This window comes from Pezoporus wallicus, unplaced genomic scaffold (genome assembly GCF_028554395.1).
Source record: "Pezoporus wallicus isolate ANWC-B61680 ecotype Strahan unplaced genomic scaffold, APGP_CSIRO_Pwel_v1 contig_8218, whole genome shotgun sequence".
Lineage (NCBI taxonomy): Eukaryota > Metazoa > Chordata > Aves > Psittaciformes > Psittacidae > Pezoporus > Pezoporus wallicus.
This window is the reverse complement of record NW_026636063.1, coordinates 1,944,905-1,970,642: the sequence shown is the minus strand read 5'-3', so window position 1 is coordinate 1,970,642 and position 25,738 is coordinate 1,944,905. Positions and strand designations below refer to the sequence as shown.

Genomic DNA, 25,738 nt, shown 5'->3' with positions numbered 1-25,738 from the left:
AGCACCTCCTGTATGAAGACAGGCTGAGAAAGTTTGGGCTGTTCAGCCTGGAGAAGAGAAGGCTGCATGGAGACCTCATTGCAGCCTTCCAGTATCTGAAGGGGGCCCACAAGGGTGCTAAGGGGGACTCTTTCACCCAGGACTGTAGTCACAGTACAAGGGGCAATGAGTTCAAACTTAAATAGAGGAATTTCAGGTTACCTATAAGAAGGAAGTTCTTTACTGTTAAAGTGGTGAGGCACTGGAGCAGGCTGCCCAAGGAGGTTGTGAACGCTCCATCTCTGGCAGTGTTCAAGACCAGGCTGGACAGAGCCTTGGGCAACACGGTCTAGTGTGAAGTGTCCCTGCCCATGGCAGGGGGGTGCAACTAGGTGATCTTAAAGCCATTTCCAACCCTAACCATTCAATGATTCCATAATTCAATTTTATTAGTGAATTTTTAAAAGAAGAAGCTGTAAAAGAAATTTTACCATGTTGAATTATGTTAGCTTTCTCCTCAATCTTTTAGCAGAGTTTGGACTTCAGGTCCAAATCACAAACACTTAAACTCTTGGAATAATGGTGTTAGTATTGGACAGCTGTCTTCTGTCTGAATTGATGGTTAGAAAGAAAGTGGAAGCATGCTTTGCCAACAGCTTTCAAAATAACTTCATAAAGCAGAGGACTGTGGAGTAGGGACTAAATAGATTCTCATCTAAATTCTGGTTTCTAGCTGTTCTGGTTTTGCCCCTTTCTCTGCTTGCTCTCCTTACCCATTTCTGAGCCTTTGGATCTCCAGTCCCTTAGCACTGAATCAGACCTTTATTTCTGTTTTCTCTGGATACCTGAAATGCCCTCTTTTCCATGTACATTTCTATACCATTTCTGCCACATACCTCTCCACACTGAATGCATACAGAGCCCAGAAAGCCCCGGAAACACCCCCATTTTTCTGTTTGTTTGGGGTTTTTCCTTTTTTTTCAAGTTTAATATGCAAGTAGCCTCCAGCAATTAAAAGGCAGGAGGAATAAAATGAAAGAGCAGGTCTATGCTCCTACATGAAGTTACAGGTTTGTTTTGTAGCTGCAACACAGCAAAAGCTCAGCTTGAGATAGGTATCTGTATTTGTAAATCCATATGAGTGAAAACTTTGGAGTTTGTTGCCAAATCTTAACAACCTATTGTGTAACCTGAGGGGGAGATGAGGTCAAGAGCTGGTGGTTTTATGCACCTGGATAAGTTGATCTAAGATTGGTGACAGAAACATCTCTGATTACTGAATGACCTCATTTTCAAGTTTCAAAATTTAGCCAAGGTGCAACTGATAAACACAATAGTTGTAAAAATTACTTTAAACTATTTCTACCTTACTTTGTATTGAAAAGACAAACTATTTTAGTTGAAACTAGTAAAGAAAATCAGATGTAGAAAACTTAAATTAAAAACTTAATTATGTATAGCAAAAAAATGACATCTATAAGAAACATCTTATACCTGAAAATTTAAACAGCATGAACACTATATATTTTTAGGTCTTGCAGTTATTTACTAGTGTCCATTGATAACTTACAAAATCCTTGACAAATTCTCTTGTATAATTTAAAAGATGTAGCCAAACTTGAAGACCCTGAAAACAGGTTTATTGTAAAAGAGATCATCAAAGAAATTGGGGAACCTTGCAATTATGGTTTGACAGATGAAGAAAAGGAGGAATTAGAACGCCAAGCAGCAGAGGAACGCCTTGTCAAAGAAGCTCAAGAAAAAGCTGAACAAGAGCGTAAAGAAGCTGAGGAAAGGGCTGAAAGGATGGCAAACTGGGAAGAGTGGGTAGGTTAATACATATTTTGGGGGAAACCATTATTATTTATGTGTATTAGATTGCTTCCAGTGATGTCAGAACTTAAAGGTTAACATTAAGTTAGCTAAATTGCTTGGTGGACTTGTTCAAATTCTAACTATTGGTAGCAATCTATCTCTGCCTCAGATGGTGACCATAAAAGTGAACAATAGTTTGTCTGGGCAACAGCCTGTGAAGTACTGTTTAGAGTTGCCAAAACCAGACGAAACTGTGGGAAAGGTAATTCTGGCAGGGAGAGATCATAACCACCAACTCATAGACCACCTACCCCAAAAGATTATCCTGCTCAAAAGATTAAGGAAGTGGAAATCTTAAAAGTTGTATTGAGGCGAGTATTAACCTACTTGTTAAGTAGAAGTTAGTAAGAAGTTAGGCTTGACGTTAACATTATGTTAGCATTTATTAACCAATGATGTATGGGTTGCTGTGCTGCTTGAAATCCGATGCTGTGTTGCTTGAACTCCCTATTCTCTGGATCATGTTAGCCTTAGTCCTTATTCTGTAGACCATAACCAGAGCACCCAGAGTCTATTGTACATAGGATGAGTTATTTGACAACCTGGCAAGGTAGAAACCTAGCCGGCCAACTTGGCAACAAAACTTAATTTTAAGGTGTTCTGAAGTGAACTGCCTTCACTATAATACTAAAAAAACACACCCACAGATCAAGAAGACCCTTGCCCAGGGGAAGACCCTTCCTCTGTGCAAGCATAGTGACAGAAGAGAATGGCACAGCAAATATTATAATTATATGCGAATCACTAACCAATAATTGTAACTGGGAGTGTACTACCTTGTAATTTTTGTGTATAAATGTAACGATGAAATCAGCATGGGGTGTGCTCGATTTGTGGAAATTCCACCTAGCACCCAGAGTTGGAATAAAGATGTGCCTGCTTATCTGCTTCATGTAGTTGAGTTCTTCGTTCCCTGGCTAACAATACCTTCTTGCTGTGCTGTAGCTCTTTTATTTTACCATTTAAAAATATCTACTGTAATCAATAGTGATTTTCCATAGCCAGTCTTCTAGGATTGCATCTGCTCACCTCATGTCTAAGCAGCTGTCCAAGTCTTAATTATCATGCCTTCCAAACTATATTTTTCACTCAACACTGATCAGTATTCCACTGCAATGCAGAAAGGTTTCTGGTCCTGGGACAGAAACACCTTTGAGAGTTGAGTCATCAGTTCAGGCGGACTACCTGATACAGTCTGAAGAATGCTTTTTGTTTGCTAATACTTTACTAAGTACTTGGTATTTAGGCTATTTGACCTCACAGGATTTTCACATGATGCTGTGTCCTTATTTACTTTGCCACACCTAAGGACATTTTAGGTAAATAATGTAAAATGCATACTCTAAGAATGTTCTTGTTCACACCTCAAATCAGATTGTTTCACCAGAAAGGTAGTCCTTCTGTTGTCATCTTTTAGAGCTATTTAAAAACAAACTGATCATTCCACAGGGAAATCCTTTTCTTATGTTTGAATGCCCATGCACACCTATAGGGAAATAATGACCTAAAATTTCTCACTTTTAAAGAAGTGTTTACTTTGCTCTGATGTTGGCTTGTAAATAAGTTTTCTTTGTTACCTCTACCCTTATTTACAGTTCATTCAACATTAAAAGCATTTTGTACTCTCTGTGAACTTGTCGAAAATAGTAGTAAGGGCAGTTAACACATTTTTAGATATGTTCAATCCAAAGCCATCTAACTTTCAAAAGATGTTAGATGTTTATTCAAAGCTAAAGTAGGTATTTAAATGTATGCTTAGGTTTATCCTTTTAAACAGGCAGATGCTCAGGAAATCTAAGCAACTTTTCATTTGCCCTATGATAGACTGTAGATTAGCTGCTGTCTCTGAGTAGTGGCCAAAGATCACTTGCAGGATTTATTCAGTAGCACTCCTGGATTGACTGAATAAGGTAAATATCTTTTCCAGACATTGGTATATCAGTTTTAACTGAACATTGCTTTTGTGCTATGCCTTGAGTATAAAACTTCAAAGTATCATTTGCTTGTGTATGTACAGATGACTCAAGCTACTGATGAATAAAATGAGTGAAGAGTGGACAATAAAAATGGTTTTGAGTAATCTTCTGGACACAACTACTGCGAGTATGCATGCTATCAAGTGCTATTAAATGGAAGAAAGAAAATCTCCCAGCAGTTTCATTGCCCCACCCCTCCTGCTTTTTGAGTGTAGTCATTGTATTTGACTAAACCTGAATTTAGGAATAAATTTAGCTGATGTGAACAGATGTAATTCACTGCAATTTTGGTCTATATAACTCTCCCCCCCCAAAAAAAAAAACAACCAAAAAAACCAACATAAATGAAATAAAACCAAAACAAAGCAAAGAAACTAAAACCAAAACAAGCAAACAAAACACCCAGAAAAATTTACAGTTATTTAGTCAGGGCTCTCTTCTGAGCAAAAATATTCTCCTCCCCCTTCTGTTCAAAGAACCCTAAATAAATGCTCTGCATTTGTAATAGTATAGTGTATTCCAACGATTTTGCCAAATACCTTACAGAAACAGGACCACAGGGAGACTTCAGAATAAAGCTCCTTTTAAGTGTTTCAGAGAGAAAACTAAAATAATTTTACTAAGGAGATTATTTCAGTTTTCATTTTGTTTAATTCTTTGTCCTTAGTGTGCCATGTGCTCTAAATTTAATAAACAGTTCATAGATTATCCTGCCAAGTAGTACATTTTAAAGTTCTATCACAGTCTCTAACACTATTTTTATCTCTAGCCAACCATTATTACTTAGTCAAGTGCTGTTTTTAAGATGATATAAACCTTATTCTTTATTATTTTGTTCATTATTTGAAGAATAAACATCTGGAGGAAGTGAAAAGACAAGAACAAGAGTTATTGGAGGCCCAGTCTGTTCCACTACGAAACTATTTAATGAGGAATGTCATGCCAATGCTTATGCAAGGGGTAAATGAATGCTGTAGGATCAGGCCAGATGATCCAGTTGATTTTCTGGTAAGAAGATTACATTGTATTTCTTAAACATATTTGAATATTCATAGAGACCCAAAGAATCTCTGTTAACATAAGGACTGAAAATCTTTTTCCCCACAGTCCTGATAAAAATTAATTAAGGGTTTGAATCTGCAGTTCTGGTGAGCAGTAATTACTGTGAAAATTGAAAAAACAGCAACTATTCTTTATGGGATCAGTTGATACTGTGTATCAAGTAAGGACACAATCCAGCTTTGCTGAACAGTGATAGGACAAGAATCACTACCACAATCTCTTTGGCATGTGTACTCTACATCTCCTAGGGACTTGCCAGTTCTGCTGTGACATAGAGACCAGAAAGCAGGATATTACCCTCTATCCACCCTCTAAAAAGGACACACCCCTCTAGGCACAACAGAACACATTACTGTAATAATAAATTAATGCGCTTTGGTAGTTCCCTTTACAATACACAGATAAATTAATGAGTAAATCCTAGAAGACATCTACTGAATAATTCCAGTTGCAAAGGACCTCAAGAGGTTACCTAGTTCAGGTCTCACCAGAAAGCAGGGTGGGTCAGAATTGCATTCAGACAAGAATTCAGATGTTGCAAAGTTATTGCTGTACCGTTGTTCTTCCTGCACATCTTAACAAAGTTACTAACAAGCTCTCACTGTTTTGATGAAATGTTTTATTAACCAAGCAAAAGCTTAAAATGAAATGCTGTGTGCCACTTTAGGCAATAAGAAATGTTCAGTTGTTTTCATGTTTTTGCTTACTGATGAGTACCAACTACCTGTAGCTCTAGGAGCATGAGATCTACCTTACCAAATGCGTAACTTTTCAAGATCAAGTATCATCTACTTTCCAGTGTCCAGAAATCAGGCCCTTGGGTACTCTCTTGGATTCTCCATGGAGTGACAAATACTGTCATAAAGGGCTCACTTCCTTCTCTTGCTCACAATAGAGATGGGGTGACTGCTACCAAGAGGGACAAGGAGGTGGATAGTATTTGTGGGGTGTGAAGTTTCTTGCACATGTCTGACAGAAATTACATTTTAGAGCCATTTAATACTTTCTGCAGTGTTGTGTAGTCATGTTAACCACTATATTTTTGTTATGTTGCATGAATTTTAGAATTGGAGACTTGAAAATAACTTGGAAACTCTTCTGTTTCTAGGCAGAATATCTCTTCAAGAACAGCCCTGATATTTAATGAGATGAATGTTCACTCCTGTCAGATGCAGAAATTGTGAAATAGAAAAGAGAACATTCGTAATGCATTTTATGTAAAAATACTTAGTTTCTGAAATTCCTTTTGGTTAGGTTTATTATGTAATCTCCAATTTTATTTCTCATACTTTATTACTAAGTCGCATTGTGTTATTAATACTTGTTCTATAAAAGTACCATTTACTGCACATATTAATAGATATACACTTCTGCATTGCTTGTCTATTTGAAACTGAGAACCGTAATAATCTGTTCTCTCAAAAAATTTCTTCCTTGATTTTTTCAGTTACACAGTCTATTTAAGCAATATATTACCCTGATCCATAGTGAATGCAGGCAGCTAGACTGAGAAAACCTTTTCTCAGAAAAAAGGGAAAAAAGGCATTTTCACTGAAAACGGTAATGAATAGAAACAACAAGCTTTCCTATTTCCCTTACCAACTACCAAGAGACAAAAAGTCATGCACTGCAGTAAGCAGCTTCCAAGCACAGGTAGGTTATAAACCCTGGGGTTTTCTTTGGTATCAAAAATGGGTGTCGTTCTCATTTCAATCTTCTTGTCATTCAATATTTGAGACATGTTTTTTTATAGATTCTTGAAGAATCTAGACTTTACAGCATGTGGCTGGCATCCCATTTTTTGCTGACTTCACATACCTCTCACAGAAACTGTTAATATCTCTGCAGACACAACTGAAACTGGCAGCATATTTGGTGCAAAACAAATACAGGTTTTTGTCAAAATAGAAAGCAAGGACTGTTGGGGGGGGGAGAGGAAAAACCGAAAGAATGACAATACAGAAACATTTTCAACTCATGTATTACTTTAAGCATTAGCATTTTAGATGCATTAATGCCCAACATTCTTATTCAAAATATTAATATTTTTACAGAGAAAGGCTTTTTCCATTTGTTTTCAGAGTCACACAGTCAGGTCAGTGACAATAGCCAAGAACAGAGTTCAGAACCATCACCTTCAACTCTAAAGAGATAGATTTCTTTGGGATCCGAATTTCTTTTATGCTGTCAGCTCAATTACCATTTATCATGAGGCAGTCAAACATTAGCTAATCAGTAACTTTGGAGAAATTTAGTTTGGGTATCCAATTTTTGAGAGTAAAGATGAAAATAGAACACTAAAAAAAAAAAAAAAACCACCAAAGATTTGGGTTTGCTTGTATAGAGTCGCAGTAATACATTTACTTCTCTAAGAATAAAGTTTTGAGATAGTATGTAAAGAGTGGCGTTTTTTAATACTTTCTGACATTTACGTAACCCTAGCAGAGCTTAAAAAAAAAAACAAAACAAACCACCAAAACGACAACAGCCAAAAAAAAAAAAACCTAGAGAAGGATCTCGTTGTTTTGTGTGGGGCATGAAGCCGAAAGCAAGCCCGATGATAACGAGACGCGCACAGCTCCCGCTTTGAACCGAACCTCTCCGCTTTTCAGGGACACAGAGCGCAGACTAAAGCGAGTTGCGCTCGGCCGAAATGAGCTGATTACGGACTCCGCCGTGCCTTCCGTGGGGCTCTTCCCCAACGGAGGGCAGCGCCGGCCGCCCCGCTCCCCAGCGGCTTCCCGCATACACCAAGCGCGGCGACCCCAAGCCCAAGTTGTAGGTGCAACGCGCGGGCCGTCTCGCCGCCTCAGTTCCCGAGGCGATTACAGTCCGCTCCTCCCGTTGCTGTGCCCCCCGATGCCCAAGCACACCAACACTTGCACCGACCACAGCCCCGCGAAGCTGCGCCCGTGAGCCACATTCCCCGTCCCCAGCCGGAGTACCCTCAATAGCACCATGCATGGCCCCGCGCGCACCTGGCAGCGAGGGACACAAACACCACTTGACCGCGCACACGCCGCCCGGCGGCCGTTGGCGCTTTGTTTTCAAACTGAAGCTCAACCCTCACCAGAACTACAACTCCCAGGATGCCCTTCGGCTTCGCGGCAGCATGAGCATGCGCGGGAAGCTGGTGTGCGCGATATACGGGGGGTGGCCGTGCCGCTACGTCAGGCTCCCCCCGGTCTAGGATGTTGCTGTGGTAGCGTCTGGGCGCCATGTTAGAAGGCCGGAGGGGAAGAGGAAAGTGAAGCGGCGGCGGTTGGGCCTACCGAACGGCTTTCTGTCTCCGAGGCCTGATCCCGGCGCGTATCATGGTCACTATTCCCGTTTCCCAGCGGGACGAGTGACTGGCCCGGAGGCGGCAGTGGTGGGGGAGAACGAAGAAGAGGAGGAGGGAGAAGGGGACGACGCGGTGGTGGTGGTGGTGGCGGCGGCGACGGAGGAGGAGGAGGAGGAGGGGCTGGAGAGACGATGCCGTTGTAAGTTAGAAAGCTGTCGGAGTGTCTCAAAAGGCCTGTGGTTTGACGGCCTTTACTCAATGCTTTCCTCGTAGTTTCCCGTGCTCCCTGCCCTCTCGGGCCCTTTTTGCTCCCTCTTGCCCTTCCCCCTCTTGCCTGTCCGTCTCCGGCCCTGGGCTCTTCCGGTGCCGCAGTGTGCGGGGTTGTGGATCCGCTGCTCTCCACCCAGACTGCCAGGACCTGCGGGCTTTTTTGTCGTGTCCTTCGCTATCGTTATGAGTCCCGAAGGAGATGCTGATGTGGCTTTTACGTTGTTGTCCGCTCCTTCGTGATCTTATAGTGGCAGGCATGAGGAGCTGAGTAGCCACGGGGCGGGTGGCTGCTGTGGGGCCCTTCGGACCGCTGTGGAGTCAGGTCATACGAAATGCCGCATGTTTATCTTTTTCTTGCTCCGGTTGCGAAAGATGAGGCTTTATTCTCTCCGGAGTCCTGACAAAGCCTCTCCCTCGGTGGCCACGCGAGCAATTTTGCTTCGTTCCGGGGGCAGGGGAGATACAGGCGTCCGTTCGAACACAGGCGACCCGAGCTGAGCTCGCTGTCCTTGCAACCCCCCTGGTCCTCGGTGGCTCCGGTGCCAGGACGCCGCGGGGACCTCGGTGCCGGTTGTGGGGGCAGCGCCCCCGACCGGCGGTAGCCATAGTGGACGGCAGCACCTTGCCAGTCCCCCTCCCCGCCATTCCGGGAGCCGGGGGACTTTCTCGCTGAAAAAGTATGCCTTGAGCTTCGGACCGTAACCCTGCTGGTAGTGAGTAACGAAGTGGGAGAGAATTTCATTTCATCCCAGTTTCTTAGTTAGTTTCCTTCACCCTTCCTCCTGCCTCTTACCGCCCCTCCAGCCCCCCCGCCGGGTTTTCTTTTTTTCTTACTTTTTTTCCTTACCGGCGTTTTCTCGGTCCCGGGTTGAGCGAAACAACTTCCTGCTCCTCAGTTCTGTAGTCTGTAATGTTAGTATTTTATCATACTGTATAATTCGAGGGGACCAGCGATGGGTAGGTAGTCAGGTGGGTTTTAAGAATAAGGCATGTTTATATGCTAGGTTCGTTTTTTTTTTTGTTGTGGGGTTTTGTTTGTGTGTTGCGTTATATTTGTTTGTTTTTTTTCATTGAAGGAGAAATGTGAAGTATTTTGGGTTATTTAGGATTATTCATTATTATTTCATTGTTATTAATGGGGTTTATTTACTATTGTTTTAAATGTGAATTCTTCACTTTGCGTGAAGAATAACCATACTTGCCTGTTGTACTTGTTTTATTCAGTCTGAAATACTGGGAAATTAGTCGTGGGTTACATAACATGAGGGGAACTTATTTAAGTTATGAGAGAGTTTATGGCAGGCAAAACACAGTGGATACATGCAGAAAAGAAAATGGTTGTGCCAAGTAGCTTTTGATGCTTGTATAATGAAGCTACAATGTTTTTATAGATAAGTTTTGCACATGTTCATTATGGCAGTGAAAAACTACCAGAAACCAGCTTTGAAGTTGGCTGGGCTTTTTGGCCTCAGGAAAGTGGGAGGGTATTTACTCTGCCTGCTTTCATTCTTAGTTTATTTTGTTGTGACTGCATAAATTCTGAATGCTTAATAACATCATCTTAAAGTTTGGGCTCCTATGAGTTGTAATAGTAGTGATTTTAAACTTTGACAAATTTGGATTGACTCGGTCACTTTTCTTAAAGTAGGTGTTTATGATACTTCAGCTAGAAACTTTTAAATAACATTGCATAGTTAAATTTACACTAATGTATTGCTGTATTCAGTATAAACATTACTTGGCAACCTCCCTAGAACAGGACATTTATTTGAGTGAAGAAAAGCAAAGCTTTCTCAGATTCTGCATTAGTTCTGTCATTTGGAATGATTGACTTTGTATTATTCAGTCAGGGCTTCAAAATCAGCATTGTAATGCTGATAAGTTGCAATGCTGGTAATGTTAATTCTGGAGTTTATGACGTGATACCTCTGACTTAAGTTTAAAAGAAAAAAAAAGGGGGGGGGAGCAAGCTTAGAGTGTCTCTTTTTTGCATAATTCTTTCCAGCTGATATTTTCATACATTTGGATGATAATCTGAGTGAGTAGAACATCTGTGTCACTGCAAAACTTTCAAGATGACAAACAAAATACATGTTTTTGTCCTGACCTTTCAGGAAATCCTTTAAACTTTGTGGTTTTGTTTTTTGTTTTTTTTTTTTTTTTAGGGAGGTGTTTACAGTTGACAGGCTAGTCAGAGCTGATCTCCCATACAGAGATTGTCATCACTTTGCTGTAAAAATGTTAGTTCAAAGTTCTCAAGAGGTGTACAGTGTTGTTGTTACTGCGCTGTGTGTACATGTGCATATTTCTCTTAGCAATATGGTGCAAAACTGTAGAGCCAAGCAAATTTTATGTACAAGGCACTTCAGTAGTTGGGAAGCAAACTTGGGATCTGCTGATGCCGATAGCCAGCATTTGCAAAAGCCTTTTAATGTTTAAAAAAACTCCAATGTAAATTTATACTAGGAACTTATGTGACTTTTTGTTACCATTCTCATTAATCTCTTGTGTGAAGGGATAGCAGCTGCATAAGGGAAGACTCTCAAACTTTCAGTTCCAAAAACTGGTTAGCAACAAGGGTGAATATTTCCCCTATTATAAAGATAGGTACGTTTTAGTGAACTGTTTGGTACAGAATGTTCCTATGCATTATCTGAAACATGAGATAGTACAAAGAAATGAAGCTCACTAAGTTTCAGTTAGGGCTGGGCTTACACAGAAAGGCTAATAACTCAGTGAAGCAGCAGCCATGTTTTTGTGGATTGATGCAACCTTGGCCTTTCTGACCCTCTCAATAGAGAAATGGCACCATGAATCTGTTCCTGGTTAAGTTACCAGTACTATTGCACTTAGAGCTTCTTTGCTGAACTTCCATGTCTGCTGAAATCATTACAAAAGTCTTTATTGATTTTTATTATTATTAACCAGAAGTGGAAAAGTGCATTGAGTCATATATCCAAACACTCAAGTGTCAAACTTAACTATTGTTGGTAACTTTCGTATTAGAGTGCTGGAATGTAGTTTTTTTCAGTCTTTACTGTATGCAGTCAAGCCTATTCTCACTTCTGAAGTAAGTCTCCATGTATTTTCTTTCATTGAGCATCGCTTTAGGCATATGCGATGTCATTGTTTTCTTGACTTCTAATTAGCGACTGTTAACTTGTATGCCAAAAGTACAATGCTATATTTAAAATGGCTTGCACTGATGAGTGTTTCTCAGGTTTTTATAGACTGTTATGGTGGGAATTATTTCCAACTCTGCAAAGCACAGGGCCACCCTCAGAATTCCCTTGAAGAGATAGCTTTATTAATCAAGAAGAAATACAAAAATCAATACGAGAAGTTATTTGTTAGACATGGTACAGAGGAACTGGATAGCAAGTATATGTGGGTTTGCAATAGTTCCCAGTCTTCTAATGTCACTCCAAAAAGACTGCATTTATATCTTTTAACATGGAGGTAGCCCACAGAACTTAGAAACCTGGTTATTTTGGGCTGAGCAGATTTCACTGCTGAGACAAGTTAATCTCTTGCAGTGAAATGCTTTATGGGATTCCTAGCTCTTCATTTGATACTTCTATCTTTTGATTCAACCTTACTGAATTTCTTAAATTGTGACCTCTGGAGGTTTTTTTTCTATTTTCCATAATAATAATAAACCTCATTTTTGGCCTAAGTGCTGCCTGTAGAATTCAGTAGAAATTCATTTTCTTTAAACTTGAGAGACTTCTGAAACTGTTTAGTAAGAATCTTGTGGATGGGTATGTGTTTGGACATGCTGCCTTCACTGTTCTGTATAAATGGAAGAGCCAGAGAACTCAGTCTGTGAGAATTCAGGCTTGAGTCAAAGGTTAGCAGAATGTGTATGAATATTTGTTCTTCTACCAGGTGAGTCTCTCTTTCCATAGGTACATTGCCTCTCCTTTCTCCAATACCCATGTTCAAATCTCATACTGAGAGTTGAAAACTTACTTCATGGTGCAAATGCAGTATCTAGCAATTTATTTTTTGCTGGAGACTAAAACTTTCAAGAAGGACAGATGGATTATTTTAGCCACCTAAAATGTAAAGTTCCCCAGTAACAGATTTGCACAGACTTCATTAAGATTTCTGGCCTAGATACCTGAAGTTTTGTGTGGAGTGATATTGTTGTCAATTTCAGATTAAAGTTTCTGGCTTGAAGTAGCCCTGCTGGAGGAGTCTTTAGAACACCAAACAAACAAAACCCCTCAAAACACTTCATCTGAAACCTGACTCGGTGGAGCTTGAGCTTTGTGAATTTAGCTTCAACTGACCAGATGGTGTGATGACCAGTATTTAGGAATCTGACTTGGGTGTATCTTACATCAGTAAATAAGAAAGACTGAATTTTACTGGGGTAATGAGTAGAGGCAAATGGAGAGGAGAGGGTAGTCACTGAGATTCCTGAAGCTGTGTCCTTTGTTTTGGTATCTGGAGGCAAGACTGAATGAGCTGAAGGTCCTGACTCAAGTTTAAAGTTAAGGTTATGTGGGGTTGTTGACACTGTTCTAAGATGTTTAACAGTTCATGGTTTTCCTTGCTTCACCAGTGCTGGCCTTACTGTGCATGTCTGCCTGGGCAAACTTAATCCTCAGCTGAGGATGGTGACATATGAAAGGGTTTATATGACTTGTAGCAAAGGCTTGATGGCTGAAAGTCGGAAGGGGTTTTTGCTTGCACTTGGCCCACAGTAGATCTTGGGTGGTTAAGATTTATGTCAGTGTGGGTTAGAGATGAGTTTAAAAGTTATGGGGGATTCATACTGTTACAATTTGTTAAATATTATGGCATCTGTTTTTAAGATTTCTGTTTATTTTGTTTTCTGTGAAGCATACTAAATTTCAGGAGTATGATGTTTACATGATGTAGTGGTGATTTCAGCTGTATTTTATTTGTGGTAAGAAGCATAAACACTTAAATAACACCATATAAATATTACTAGTAGAACTGAGGTAGAATACTGGGAGGAAAAAGCACTTAGAAAGAGGGGATTTTAAGTGGGGGAAGGGAGAGGATAAAATACAAAGTATACCTGAAAAAGAAGTTTGTGATGGGATTCTTGTTTCTTCTGAGCCAGACAAAGTTTTCAGTTTTATAAAAGAAAACAACAGTACAGTACTTAAATTCTATGTAACTCTTAGTTATGTACCTGTATTTGCTCTTTCTCTGTTTATGTGGTTGTGTGTTCAGTGTGTAACCTGATGTTAAAACATGGATTGGAAAGTGTTACATTTAATTCACAGTCTTCCCCCCTCTACCTTTGAGTAATGTGTAGTCATTTCCATTTAAAGGAGTTTAAAGTTGTGCACTTTGGAAACTGTAAAGCCTCTTAGAAGCTTTAGGTTTTGTGTTTTGTTTGGGTTTATTTTCAGTTTGTTTTCCTTTGCTTCCACTTCCACACAGTGCTGTGAAATGGTTTTAGCAATGGCAGTATTACTAGGGTCTGTTCTTTTTATTGATAACAATATAAGAATATGCAGCCTACCAAAACTTTAGGTTCTGGAGAAAAAAGGTCATTTGGCTGTACTGCTGTCAGCTTAGTGCAGACTAGAACTTTGTGTTTTTCTACGGGGGGAAAAAAATGCATGTAGGTTTATCTGACATGAGATTAATTCATACTTGAATATGAAGTATTGGATTGTAACAGTAGAATAAAATGACTGTAGCTGTTGCCCAATTTGCAGATGGTCTAAACTCAGCATATGCTCCTAAAAAAATTTAGGTCAAACGAGAGCTACAACAATTGCATGTTAAATTTAACTCTGCATCATTTTCTGCAAGTTATATTTGATGTTTGTGCTATTAGCAGGTCGCTCATATTCACAGCAGAGAGGGAGCAAGATTTTCATGTGTGTATGTGGTTGACTGGAAACAAACAAAAAAAAGCCCCAAACTGTATCTTAAATTTCTTTGTGATGTTAAAAAGGTTTGTCTCTTTCAAAGCAATCCCTAAACATGCTTTGAATTGTGTCTGACATTGACAAGGTTTGTCAAATCTGCCTCTGCTATTGTAAAGATTGAGTAGCTGGGTGGGATTTTCTGTTGTGTTTAGTACTTTTTGATTTTTGTCAATGCTTAACATCAATGACTAGCAGATCTGACATACCAGCAAGGTCTTGACTACTGGCTGCTTTCCCCTTCCACCCTCTCCCCCTAAAGCCTTAACTTCCCTAATCCTCTCAGGTAGGAGGTTAGCATTTATATTTACCTGTCCTTTCTCTTTGGATGAATTTATTAGTTTAAGGGATTCCAAAAGTGCTGTATCATGACAGTCACAGGTAAAAACTAGAATGTTCGTATCTTTCCAAGAGGAAAGATACTGAAGTAGAGTGTCATCTTTGTGACTTTAGGAAAAAGTAAAAGATAAGTCTGAGTGTTGATCGTTAGCATTTTCTGGCTAAAATGTAACATATAAATACAACATTAAAGTTGGAAAAATGAGCAGTTAAAGTTTCTTTTTAAGTGATAATTTATTCATTTAAAAAGCAGCTACCAAAGTTTCTTGGGTTTGTGGAAATTAGAGGGTGGGGAGAGGATCTACCTTTACTTGTTTATAGTAACTTTCATGACTTGCTGTCACTTAAATGAATGAATGAGTTACCTAGCTCTAGTTAGTTTGTTGAACTAAGTTAAGGATGCAGACTTTTTTGGCAAATACAATTTTTTTTTTCCTGTCATTTTATAAAAGCAGTGTTCTGATCTCTTTTTGATGTGCTACCTTAGACTAGCCTTAACTTAAGCAGGTGTAAACAACTGAGCTTCAATTTAATACTAATAATAGTTCAATATTAATATGTGTTAAAATCATAGAAACAGCTAGGTTGGAAAGGACCTTTAAGATCAAGTCCAGCCTTTACTGAAGGACTGCCAAGTCCATCAGTAGATCATGTCATTAGAAGCCTCATCTACACAGTTTTTGAATACTTCCAGGGACAGTGAGTATGGGGGGGATGATCACTATATTCATTGCTTCATTGTATCTTCATTGTGAGCTTTGTTGTATCTTCTGGCATGGTAAATCTATTAGGAGCAGCTATGCTGAGAATTGTTAGGTACCATCCCAGTGAAAGTGTTAATTTCTCAACCTTCAAACACAGGTGAAACATTTGTGTGGGAAGGTCCTGTGCTGTTGGAAACCTTGTTATTTTATTATTATAAAATATTTAAATATAAGAGCAGTAAGTGTAAAAACTGTTTTTGTGAAACAGCTCCCCAAAATGTATTATTGATTGATTTAATTGGTTGTGTAAAGATGACGTTTTAGTGAACAGTTTCAAAGCTTATTTTGTGCCCTGTGACCATGTTCTGATGGCTGTGTAGGGGTTGGAGATAAAACATGGTTTAAACCATGTCAGTGTCTGTGACAACAGACCTGTTCATTGCACTACCAGGATTATGCTGTAAACCAGGTTAGGGAAGCGATCTAATGTTTGGTTAGGTTTTAAGTGTTATAATTCTGGGGCAAGGCAAAGGATTATTTTTCAGTTGGTAGTTCTCAGATTGGTGAAGCATGGCTTTCACAAGTGGGGGGAGGGCTCTGTCCGTGTTATTGACTTCAGGAGTCTGCTTTGCGGAATCTGGGTCTGAGTTACATTGAATCTTTTATTTTTTAATACTTAGCAGCAGTATCTGCCAGCCTGTGTTTTGCCACCCCTCCCGATGATGTCTAATAGCTGTTGAATTGGATACAGTTTCTAGTTACAGACGGGTAAAAATTGCATCGGGCCATCAGGAAATTTTTACACAACTGAACTATTGATTGCTTTGTATTACTGCTTTGAAGATCTGTAAAAATAAATTGCAGAATCTTAAAGAGCAGATCTATCTTTTTCCCAAGATAACAGCTGATAAAAAGGGGAGAAATTGCAGTTAAAATTTATGTTGTGGTGTAAGTAAAAAATACTCATACTACCCAAAGGATGTTTATGTATGAGACTTTTTTTTTTCTGACTTCTTATTTAGTAGCAACTAAGTGGCTGTAGTTACTATTTGTGTTGATATTCTAGTACTATTTTTCTTTGAAAAACAGAAAACGTTTTAGTGGCTTTCTTTGGACTTAATTTGAATTACTGTTCTGTATAATTCACCTGGACAGTTTTTAAAAATGTTTTCATTCATACAAGTCCTAAGGTCTGTATGATTTGTTCAGCTGTTACCAAATTCTTTACTAGGTGATTAAAACCCTTTAGCAGAGGAAGCAATACCAAATAACATTCCCAGACATGATTACGTGGGGGTTGACATACATATTTTTTAAATGTACAGTTTTTTAGTCATTTTCCCTTTTTTTTGCTAAAAGGCAAAGGGACAAATGTGCGGAACCTGCTTTGTGGGAAACTTCATTGGGATTAAATTCTTGATTTCAAATGTATTATAGTGCTTAGAATAATTTTAAAATGGGTTTAACTTGTGGAGAATTAAGTTTTGTTGATTCCTGCCGATTTTAAGATGCTGGAAATAAAGAGTGAAATCATGAGGAGATAATGACAGCAGATTATGGAAGTGAAAGTGAAATTGCACTGTAGTTTTTCCACATGCAATATCTGGTTAGCCTGAAAATTTTCTTGTTTCATAAGATAGAAATAGCATGTAAAATCCATAAATATGAAGGACTGATAATACAGCAGTGTACAGGGGAATGTTAAGCTTGCAAAGAAGGGGACTTTCATATAAGCTGTTAGCTTGACTTTTTGATGTGTGGAATTCTCTTTTCTTTAGACTTTATGGAAGTTGAGGGAGATCATATTGATGGTAAAGCTTTTGCTGTAGTGGAATGAATCATTGATCAGAAAAAATGTTAATTAAAAATGAATTGAATATATTATGCATTTGGTATTAAAACACAATGTCTTCGAGGGGGAGTAATCTTACATAGTAAATATTGCAGATAGACAGTTGTACACAAGCATTGCCTTAACTTTCAGGTAATACTTGCTTTAATTGTTGGTAAGACTTTTAAATAGCTGTTGATGTAATACCTGTGTTTCCTGAAATCTGTGTTTTGGTGAGAGATCATAATGTTTTTATTTGATCTCTGGAAGGTTGATTAATTTAAATAACAAGTTGGTTTCAGAAAAGCAGCTTTTTAGTATGCTTAACTACCATGATTTGTCATTTGCAAAATCAAAGGAGGAGTAATATTTATTATTTAGAGGAAAGGTTACCTATATATCAATGTAAAACATTTAATACTGAAAGTAACTTTTAGAGCTTTTGAAATACAGGTTTAAGTAGAGTATTCTTATTTTTAAACCTGTGAAGTATATAATGAAAAAGACTAGATATTCTTAAAATGTGGCTATCTTAAATGTTAAAATATATAATTCTACAATACTGAATGTTTAAGATTTTTTTTAAATGGCTGCCTGCTGTTGCTACTGTCAGTTAAAAAAGTTTTAACTGTATGGGAATAGCATGCAGTAATCACTGAATCCAGCCATTTGTATGTTTACACAGGCCCAAGTTTAGTTTTGAAACCTGTAGAATTATTACCCATACAGCTCAAATTTTTCTCAAAAAAGGCTGTTTTAAAACATGAACACTGCAAATGTATGCCCATTATGAAAAACTGCATGACTGTTTTTCATCCAGAAAGCTCACCTAGTTCTCACAATATGATGGTAACTTTGCTTTTGTGTTTCTTCTGAAGTTCTTTTGCATGGTGGTCTCTCTTGTGATGTTGAAATGTGGGGAACTGACTTGAGTATCATCCTTTTGCTTGAGGTTTGCCTCCATATCTGTCTGGTTTGCTTGAAAAATGCAAGGCAAGGATGCTATGAGGACTTTTGATTTCACTGTTGTCATGGTTTAAACTCGGTCAGCTATGCAGCTGCTCTCTTGCTTCCTCGTCTTCCTCCCCCCGGCTCCTGGAGGTATGGGGAGGAGAATCGAAAGAAACTGCCACAGGTTGAGATAAGGATAGTCCAGTAACTAAGGTATAACACAAAACCACTACTGCTAATAAGGGAAATAACAAGGGAAGAGAATACAACCGCTCACCACCTGCCAACTGATACCCAGCCCAACCGAGCAGTGATCTAACCCTTCTGGGTAACTGCCCCCAGTTTATATAGTGGGCATGACATGCTGTGGTATGGAATACCTCTTTGGTCAGTTTGGGTCAGTCCTGTTTCTGCTTCCTCCTGGCTTCCCCTTCTCCCTGGCAGTGCATGAGACTCAGAAAGTCCTTGGTCAGAGTAAACATTACTGAGCAGCAACGAAAAACATCGGTGTTATCAGCGCAGTTCCCAGGCTGAAAATCAGAAACACAGCACTGCCCCAGGTACTAAGAAGGAGAAAAAATGACTGCTGCTGCTGAACCCAGGACAACTGTTTACTAGTGAACTAAGTCCTTGCAGTTTTAACCCGTTGTGGTGGGTTAGTTTTACTTGAGGCTTACATACTTATTTAGTGAAATACTTATATGAAGCTAAGCATCATGTTAATGAGATATGAGTGATGTGGAGAGAGTATTGCTTACATCCTTGGTACTTGAGCTAGGCAAAGTCTAGCACAAACCTAATAATCTTCCCACACCTACCTCATGAAGCAAGGCCAATGTTGTATATAATATTCCCAAGATAAATTGAGCTGATGCCATTCATCTACGCACACAGTTATGCTAGCCATCAGAGAAGTCAGCTTAAAGCTAACTGTATGTTGCTAATGGACTCAAAATATGTTAGAACATCTTACATGTGTGAGTGTTCTGAGTGTGTGAAGGCAGCTGATGTAAAAAATCGTGCTTCATAGCAACTTGTACCCCTGCAATCAATATTTGGAGTTAGAGAAAGGTAATTTTTTTGTTGTCCATAATACCACAGATTTAATACAGATTGATCTGTGATGTAAAAACTAACAATAGGCTTAACTTTCTATTTTCCTAGTATGTGTCTCTTGTCTGTTTTGCTGAGAAAAAGTAATTTTAAAATGATTTTGTTTTGTTTGGTTTCTGTCAGTAACTTTATCTAATTGCCTTTATTAGTCCCGTTACAACCCAGGGATCACAAACACAGCAACTACAGAAGCATTATGGCATTACCTCACCTATCAGTTTAGCTGCCCCCAAGGAGTTTGACTGCATACTTACCCAGAAATTAATTGAAACCTTAAAACCTTATGGTGTATTTGAAGAGGAAGAAGAATTGCAGCGCAGGTGAGTAAATGCTTACTTTATCGGTGGTTTTCTCCTGTCTTGGGGTTCATGTAGTTGAACCTCAACTACTCAAACATGTTTATGTTCTTTCAAATGCTTTTTTAAAAGCCTAGTAGAATATTAAGCTTAATTTTTTTCTTATCTTAAAAGGAATACCTGAGAACAGGAAAATGAATGAAAATGGCCTTTAAATTTTGGAGGCTGATTTGCATTTTTTTTTTCTTCCCTTCATAACAGTTTTGTTGTAGTGACTTATCTACTTTTATTCCTTATTAAGCTTTCTAGAGTTTTTTTTTTTCCTGTCAGTACTGTGTCTGACTCTTTTTAGGTGCATGTGTTTTATGAATGAAGCTTTTATTTTGGAAGTGAGCAAAATGCATGTAAAATGTGTGTAGGCCTTGCATGATTGCATTTTTTCTGAGTTTAAATCACTTGAAGGTCTTTAATGGGGAAAAGCCAGTGGAAATGTCGTAAGACTGACTTTGAGAGTGTGTGTATATATATAAAGCAATATCTGTAATTAGTTCTGTGGCGTTCCTGTAGTTGAATGACTGTGTGTAATGATGATCAGCATCTCAAAAATTTTTTTTGAGACTTAGTTTTGTCTAAGTTCATGACCTGTGATTCTGCTGTTTTATCAACAGGATTCTAATTTTGGGAAAATTAAATAACCTGGTAAAGGAATGGATACGGGAAATCAGTGAAAGCAAGGTATGGATGTATTTACATGGAACCTGCTCATACTAAGACTGCTGTAGGAAGAAAATTCCAAAATATGTTCCCGCTCTAAATGAGATGAATTTTAGATTTGAGCATCTAGTTTAATAAAAATGGAAAAATAAGTAACACCTGTGTGTAGCTGCTTTAGTTTCCAGGCAGTGTTCACCTTCAAAGTAGAATGTTGTCAAAGAAAGAAACTGAAAAAAAAAAAGTTGTAGTTGTAATAATAATTTTCAGTTGTTCCCTCATCTCCCTGGATAGAAATGCAGCTTTTTGTCAAAACAAATATGTATAAATTATGTTAATTACATGCTTAAATTGTTTGGCTTTGTGAAGCAGTGCTATATCATAAAATGGACTTCTTGCAGATTTATGATCTGCAGTCTTTAGTGTTAGTCCTGTAATGTTACTTTTGTAGACTCTAACAATGATAGTAGTGGTTTTGCTAGGCTCTATTCCTCCACACATGCCTTTTTTTGAATTATTACAGACTTGCAAAAGTTGTAAAGACGGAGGTGATGCCTTTAGGGGTAAACCCATATTTTTTAACCTATTATGCTTTAAATATATTCAGGATTGTATTTCTTCTGTACACTTATGAAATGGAAATTTATATATGGACAAGATTATGGGTGGGGGCAATTCTTGAAAGCAGAATAGTGAGAGTATCTTAACTGGTATAAGACAGGAAACTACTTCAGTTAAATATACATTGCGAAATAATTATTTTTTTTAATATGTTTTGTTGTGTAACCATTAGCGTAGAGCTTCAGATTGTAACATTGCATCCTGTTATGAAGGGGTAACTGTCTTTGCCCACAGTACTGTGGATTTAAGAGTTTTTTTTTAAGCTGCAAATTTAGGAACTTTAGTAGATGTACCTGAACAATTTCAACATGAAATAAGTACCTCTCCCAGTCCCAAACTTTTATATAGAGATTGTAGTATGGGTGTCTGCAAGTAATTTAATAAACACTGATATTGAAATTGGTAATATGTTTTTCCCTCTAAGTTGCACTTAATCATAAATTTCTAAGTCAGTCTTAAAAAGTCTGTGTGTTAAGCAAAATGTGTTCAAAGTCCTTAATATTTTAAAGCTGTTGCACTTGGAAGTGTAGGACTGCTGAACAGTTACCAAGTTTGAGGCAGTAATGTGTAATGTAGTTGAAATATTACAGATAGTTGCCAAGTGGTAAATATAACTTCCATCTTTTCTGTAAATGCAAAGATTATTAATTCAGTAATCATTATACATTAAAACAACATAAGTTTGTGGAATATTTTTTCCTTTTGTTTGAAAATAAATTGTTGTTTGTTAAAACTTGTTAAGGTAAAATAACCAATTTTGTTTGCTCCATTTAGAATCTTCCACAATCTGTAATAGAAAATGTTGGAGGAAAAATTTTTACATTTGGATCCTATAGATTAGGGGTTCATACAAAAGGTAACATCTACTTTTATTATAAAAACTCGTGTTTGAGCTAATGACATAGCTGTAAATGCCACCACCCTTAAGTAACAGGACTTTCTGTATTTTGAGGTGGTGGTAGGTTTTTAAATTTGTCAGCCATTTTTACTTATTATAAATAAAAGAAATATGTTTCTCTGTTATGTTTTTGTGATGGGTTGGGAAAGAGATAATAAAGTTGGAAAGTATTTAAAGCTCAAGTAGTAGACTTGGAGTCTCATGGTTTGCTCTTTAAAAATTACTACAAATCTTCAACAGCTGCAAGAATGTATGTATGTATTCAGTATGCTCCATGGCCGTGAACTTTTGTATGTGATTTGACCTAGTATTCCTGAAGAAAAGCTGTTCTACAGGAAGAGAAATTATTTTTGCCTGGCTTTAAAAAGAAAAGAGTCTGGCTAATGCTGGAACCGTGAAGTGTGAATAACTTGTGCTAATAAACAATTTCAGGTGCTGATATTGATGCCCTCTGTGTTGCACCAAGGCATGTTGAAAGAAGTGACTTTTTCACATCATTTTATGAAAAACTGAAACAACAAGAAGAAGTAAAAGATCTGAGGGTATGTGAAGTATCCGATGTAGCTAACTGAACTCATGATGCTGCTGAAAAGTTAGTGAAAGATGATGCATTAAATAACTACATTGAACTTTACTGTTAAAGGCTTGCAGTGGATTTTTAGTTAACCTGCAGCAAAGCCTACCACCATAATTGAAATAGAGATTCTTCTGTTTTTTCTGTTTCCACTTAATAGAGATAGTAATTTTAAGAAATCTGCATGGCAGAATGATGTCCTAGGGTGTGTGCTAGAACTGCAAAATTTCTGCTTGCTCTTTAGCTGTAGACAAATGCAGATGTTTTAGCTTGGAAAGGATCAGGACCAAAAGTGTCTTATTGAAGTTTTGAAGTATCCAGTTATGCTGATGTTTGTGTAATTTCATGCTTTGTATGGACAATGACAGTGGTTCATGTTATCGAGACACTCTGTATTGTCTGTCAGCTATGCATTTGAAATGGGAAGTTACATTTTTAGTGTGTCCAATTATTAGATGCTTTGTAAGACTTTCAGTATGGTAAGATGATTTTCCTTGTAGGAATGTAAGACACAACTGGTATACAGTATTTTTTTTTCTATTATACATAAATGACAAGCCTCCCTAGGTCAACTGGTAGGAACTTTAATCTTAATGTTGCTTTGAGAAAATTTAATTTTCTCTGCTGCAGTTTGGTTGTTTTGTTTTTTTAATAAAGGGAGCTGCTGGTAAGTCTGAAACTTTGGTTTATTCATGCTTCCATAGAATAAATGTAGCAGTCTCTGCAGTATTCTTCCACCCTTTTCATCCTGTAGTTGGTAGCTAACAGGGAAGTAGAAACACCTGGTGGCAATACTATTATTGAAACAATTGTTTTGAATGCTTTATTATCTGAGCACTTCTAATAATCTTAAATACACAATCCACAATTAAGAGGATTTTGATTTGCAGATTTCTGATTAACTTTGCTGTAAACTGTGACTTAAGCTGATTTAGCAGCAAGGTCGATCTACTCTTCAGTGTAGCCCTGCAATGATACAGATAACCTTTTAGGTCAGGGTGTCATAACACTTTAAATCATTCAAGCTAGAATGAATGAAGTTTGTATACCTTTACGTAACTTAGGCTTTCTTAATGATTGCTCTAGTGAATGACTCGGAGACCTGTGAATATTATATTTTGCTTAGGATCCATCCTAACATCCAGTAACCTTAAGGTAACCTTAACTAAGGTTAGGTGCTGAGGGTAGTGTTGACTCCTCTTGTTAACTCTTAAAACCACGTTAAGTCCCTGCAGTTCCTAAATCACTTATTAGGAGGTATTATGCAGTGTTCTTTGCTTTTATTAAAGTGGTGCTCTGCAGATCTGCATTTAGTTTGGATGCTCAGTTCAGGAAGGTTGTGTCAGAGTAGGCATCGATTTCCATTATTTCATCATGGGTACAGTTTGTCAAAGTACCTCATTAATGACAACATTTATAAAAGATGCTCAAGCTCTGAAGACTGGTGACTTGTGACTGGTTTAGATGATGTTAGACTATGTAGTTACACAGTTGTCTCCTTGTCACTTCTCATAAGATACTGACTGGAAAAAACATAGAAGGGAGAGGCCTCTTGGTGTAAGACTTCTCCCTAGGTTGGCCTTAGAGATCATGTGAGGAGTAAAACATTTGATCATGTCCTACATGTAGTGAGAAGAGAGTTGGACCTTCAAGTAACATCATTAGAGCTAGTGGGTATGAGTTTATAATTAACATCGAGACAGCTGTAGGATGTAGCAGATCAGGGCTTACTGCATAAGTGGTGGAGGAGGCATTACTGACAAAAATCAACCTGAAAACAAAAAAGCATCTGTATGATTAGCATGTCAGTGTGGTTGTTTAGACCTGCTTGTAAGTGTTCTCTGTACTTGAAAATAAAATACAACTTTTTCCCCTCCAGGCTGTTGAAGAAGCTTTTGTCCCAGTTATTAAACTTTGTTTTGATGGAATAGAGGTAACGATCTTTTATTTTGTTTTGGTAGAGCATGGTTAAAATGAAGTTTTCAAGATATCTGTAATTCGTGTAGTATTCATTAATGAGTGCTGTTAAAATGACTCTCCTAAGTTTATGACAGTAGTACTCGGTTGTGTAACTTAAAGTGTGGCTTTAAGACTAAAACAAGTCTTTCTTTATGTACTTAGATCTTTGTATAGGATATCTGCCTGTTCTTTTAGGCACTGCTACTTGCTAGTACTGATTAGTTTACTGATCTGCAGAATACTAGTATTGGCATTATTAAGACTTAATAGAAATTCTGTTAATAATGTAGCTTTAGTAATTTTTTTGGCTGCTAATAATTAGCTGTCAGAACCTTAAATTCAGATTTGCTTCAGTGTCTTTACTATAGGAAGTGTGTTTTTTTATCTCTTTCAAAAATGTATGACTGAAGGCAGACAGGGTATATCCCCTTAGTCCTGATCTCTTCAGACGTCTGTAAACATGTGACCAAAACAGTTGTTTTGGGGTCTGTAGCCTTATGGATCAGCTGTCTTGGAGTGATCAACTTGTTTAACTTGATTTTTACTATTTTGGGTAAAGTTGCTGAGAATACAAGAATATTGCTTTCAAAAGATATTCTGTTCATCTTTCGCAGCTTGGTTTATAGTTAACCTGTTATCTTGGTGACAAGACAAAAACATATAAACTGTCCATACACACAGTTCATCAGACTTGTAGCTGGATTATGTCAAGCAGCAACTGGGGGTGGTATAAGAAGTGTACTTTACAGTGGGGGGAAAATTCCATATTAACTGTCTGACACATGATGTGACTTCAAGAGCTGTAGTATTGTATACAGGACTGGGCAATTCTGTGTCAATTTTAGTTAAAACTCTGCCTTGCACTTATAATGGTCATTAGTTGGGGTACTGGCAATTTTTGAATCTTGGGAAGATGAACCACCTCCTCTGCCCTCATCTATCCAGCTTTACTTACTTGCGCTTTCACCGATGTGTCAGTTGATGCTTAGGCAAAGAGATGCATTTTCTCCAAATGAGAGAGATGTGCAATGTGATACTGTGCAGTAAGGTAGCCAGTGACTCATCTGTGTCAGCAATTTTATTACTTTCCAATGCAATTGGGTATTGGGAACATTTTTCTGGAGAATCTGTTTTCTGTTTGCGTAGCTTGGGTATTAATTTTAAATACTGAAACTTTCCATAGGCATCCTCTGACTTTCTGTAGGCATCGTCTGGCTAGCATTTTTGGTTGGTTGGTTTGGGGGGGGGGGGGGGCTTGGTGTGGTTGGTTTGGGGGTTTTGGTTTTTTTTGTTTTTTTTTAAGCCGCATTTAGGTCACTGTTGTCTCTCCTTGTTTTAGAAATAAAATTCAAAATACAAGCATAAATAGGCTAATAAA

General features: G+C 38.1%; 2 protein-coding genes across 12 annotated transcripts in view; both read left to right on the top strand.

Annotated features, from left to right (window-relative positions):
- Positions 1-6,103, top strand: part of AK7 (adenylate kinase 7) — a 29,543-nt gene extending 23,440 nt beyond the window's left edge. For all 5 annotated transcript variants that reach the window (XM_057398990.1, XM_057398994.1, XM_057398992.1 and 2 more), the window contains 3 exons: positions 1,586-1,806; positions 4,680-4,838; positions 6,001-6,103. In XM_057398990.1, the coding sequence (XP_057254973.1) occupies positions 1,586-1,806; positions 4,680-4,838; positions 6,001-6,036 (416 nt within the window). In that variant the 3' untranslated portion in view covers positions 6,037-6,103. The remainder of the gene's footprint in view (positions 1-1,585; positions 1,807-4,679; positions 4,839-6,000) is intronic.
- Positions 6,104-8,038: 1,935 nt separating this feature from the next.
- The window catches only part of PAPOLA (poly(A) polymerase alpha), a 43,548-nt gene continuing 25,848 nt past the window's right edge, over positions 8,039-25,738 (top strand). For 3 of the 7 annotated variants that reach the window (XR_008970848.1, XM_057398985.1, XM_057398983.1), the window contains exons 1-6: positions 8,041-8,374; positions 19,451-19,621; positions 20,266-20,332; positions 21,704-21,785; positions 22,260-22,369; positions 24,281-24,334. Coding sequence is in view for 6 of the 7 variants with exons in the window: in XM_057398985.1 (XP_057254968.1) it covers positions 8,367-8,374; positions 19,451-19,621; positions 20,266-20,332; positions 21,704-21,785; positions 22,260-22,369; positions 24,281-24,334 (492 nt within the window). In the remaining variant the exon portion in view is untranslated. Of the gene's footprint in view, positions 8,375-19,450; positions 19,622-20,265; positions 20,333-21,703; positions 21,786-22,259; positions 22,370-24,280; positions 24,335-25,738 lie in introns of all 7 variants that reach the window. The other 4 variants (XM_057398986.1, XM_057398984.1, XM_057398988.1 and 1 more) reach the window with 4 other exon arrangements.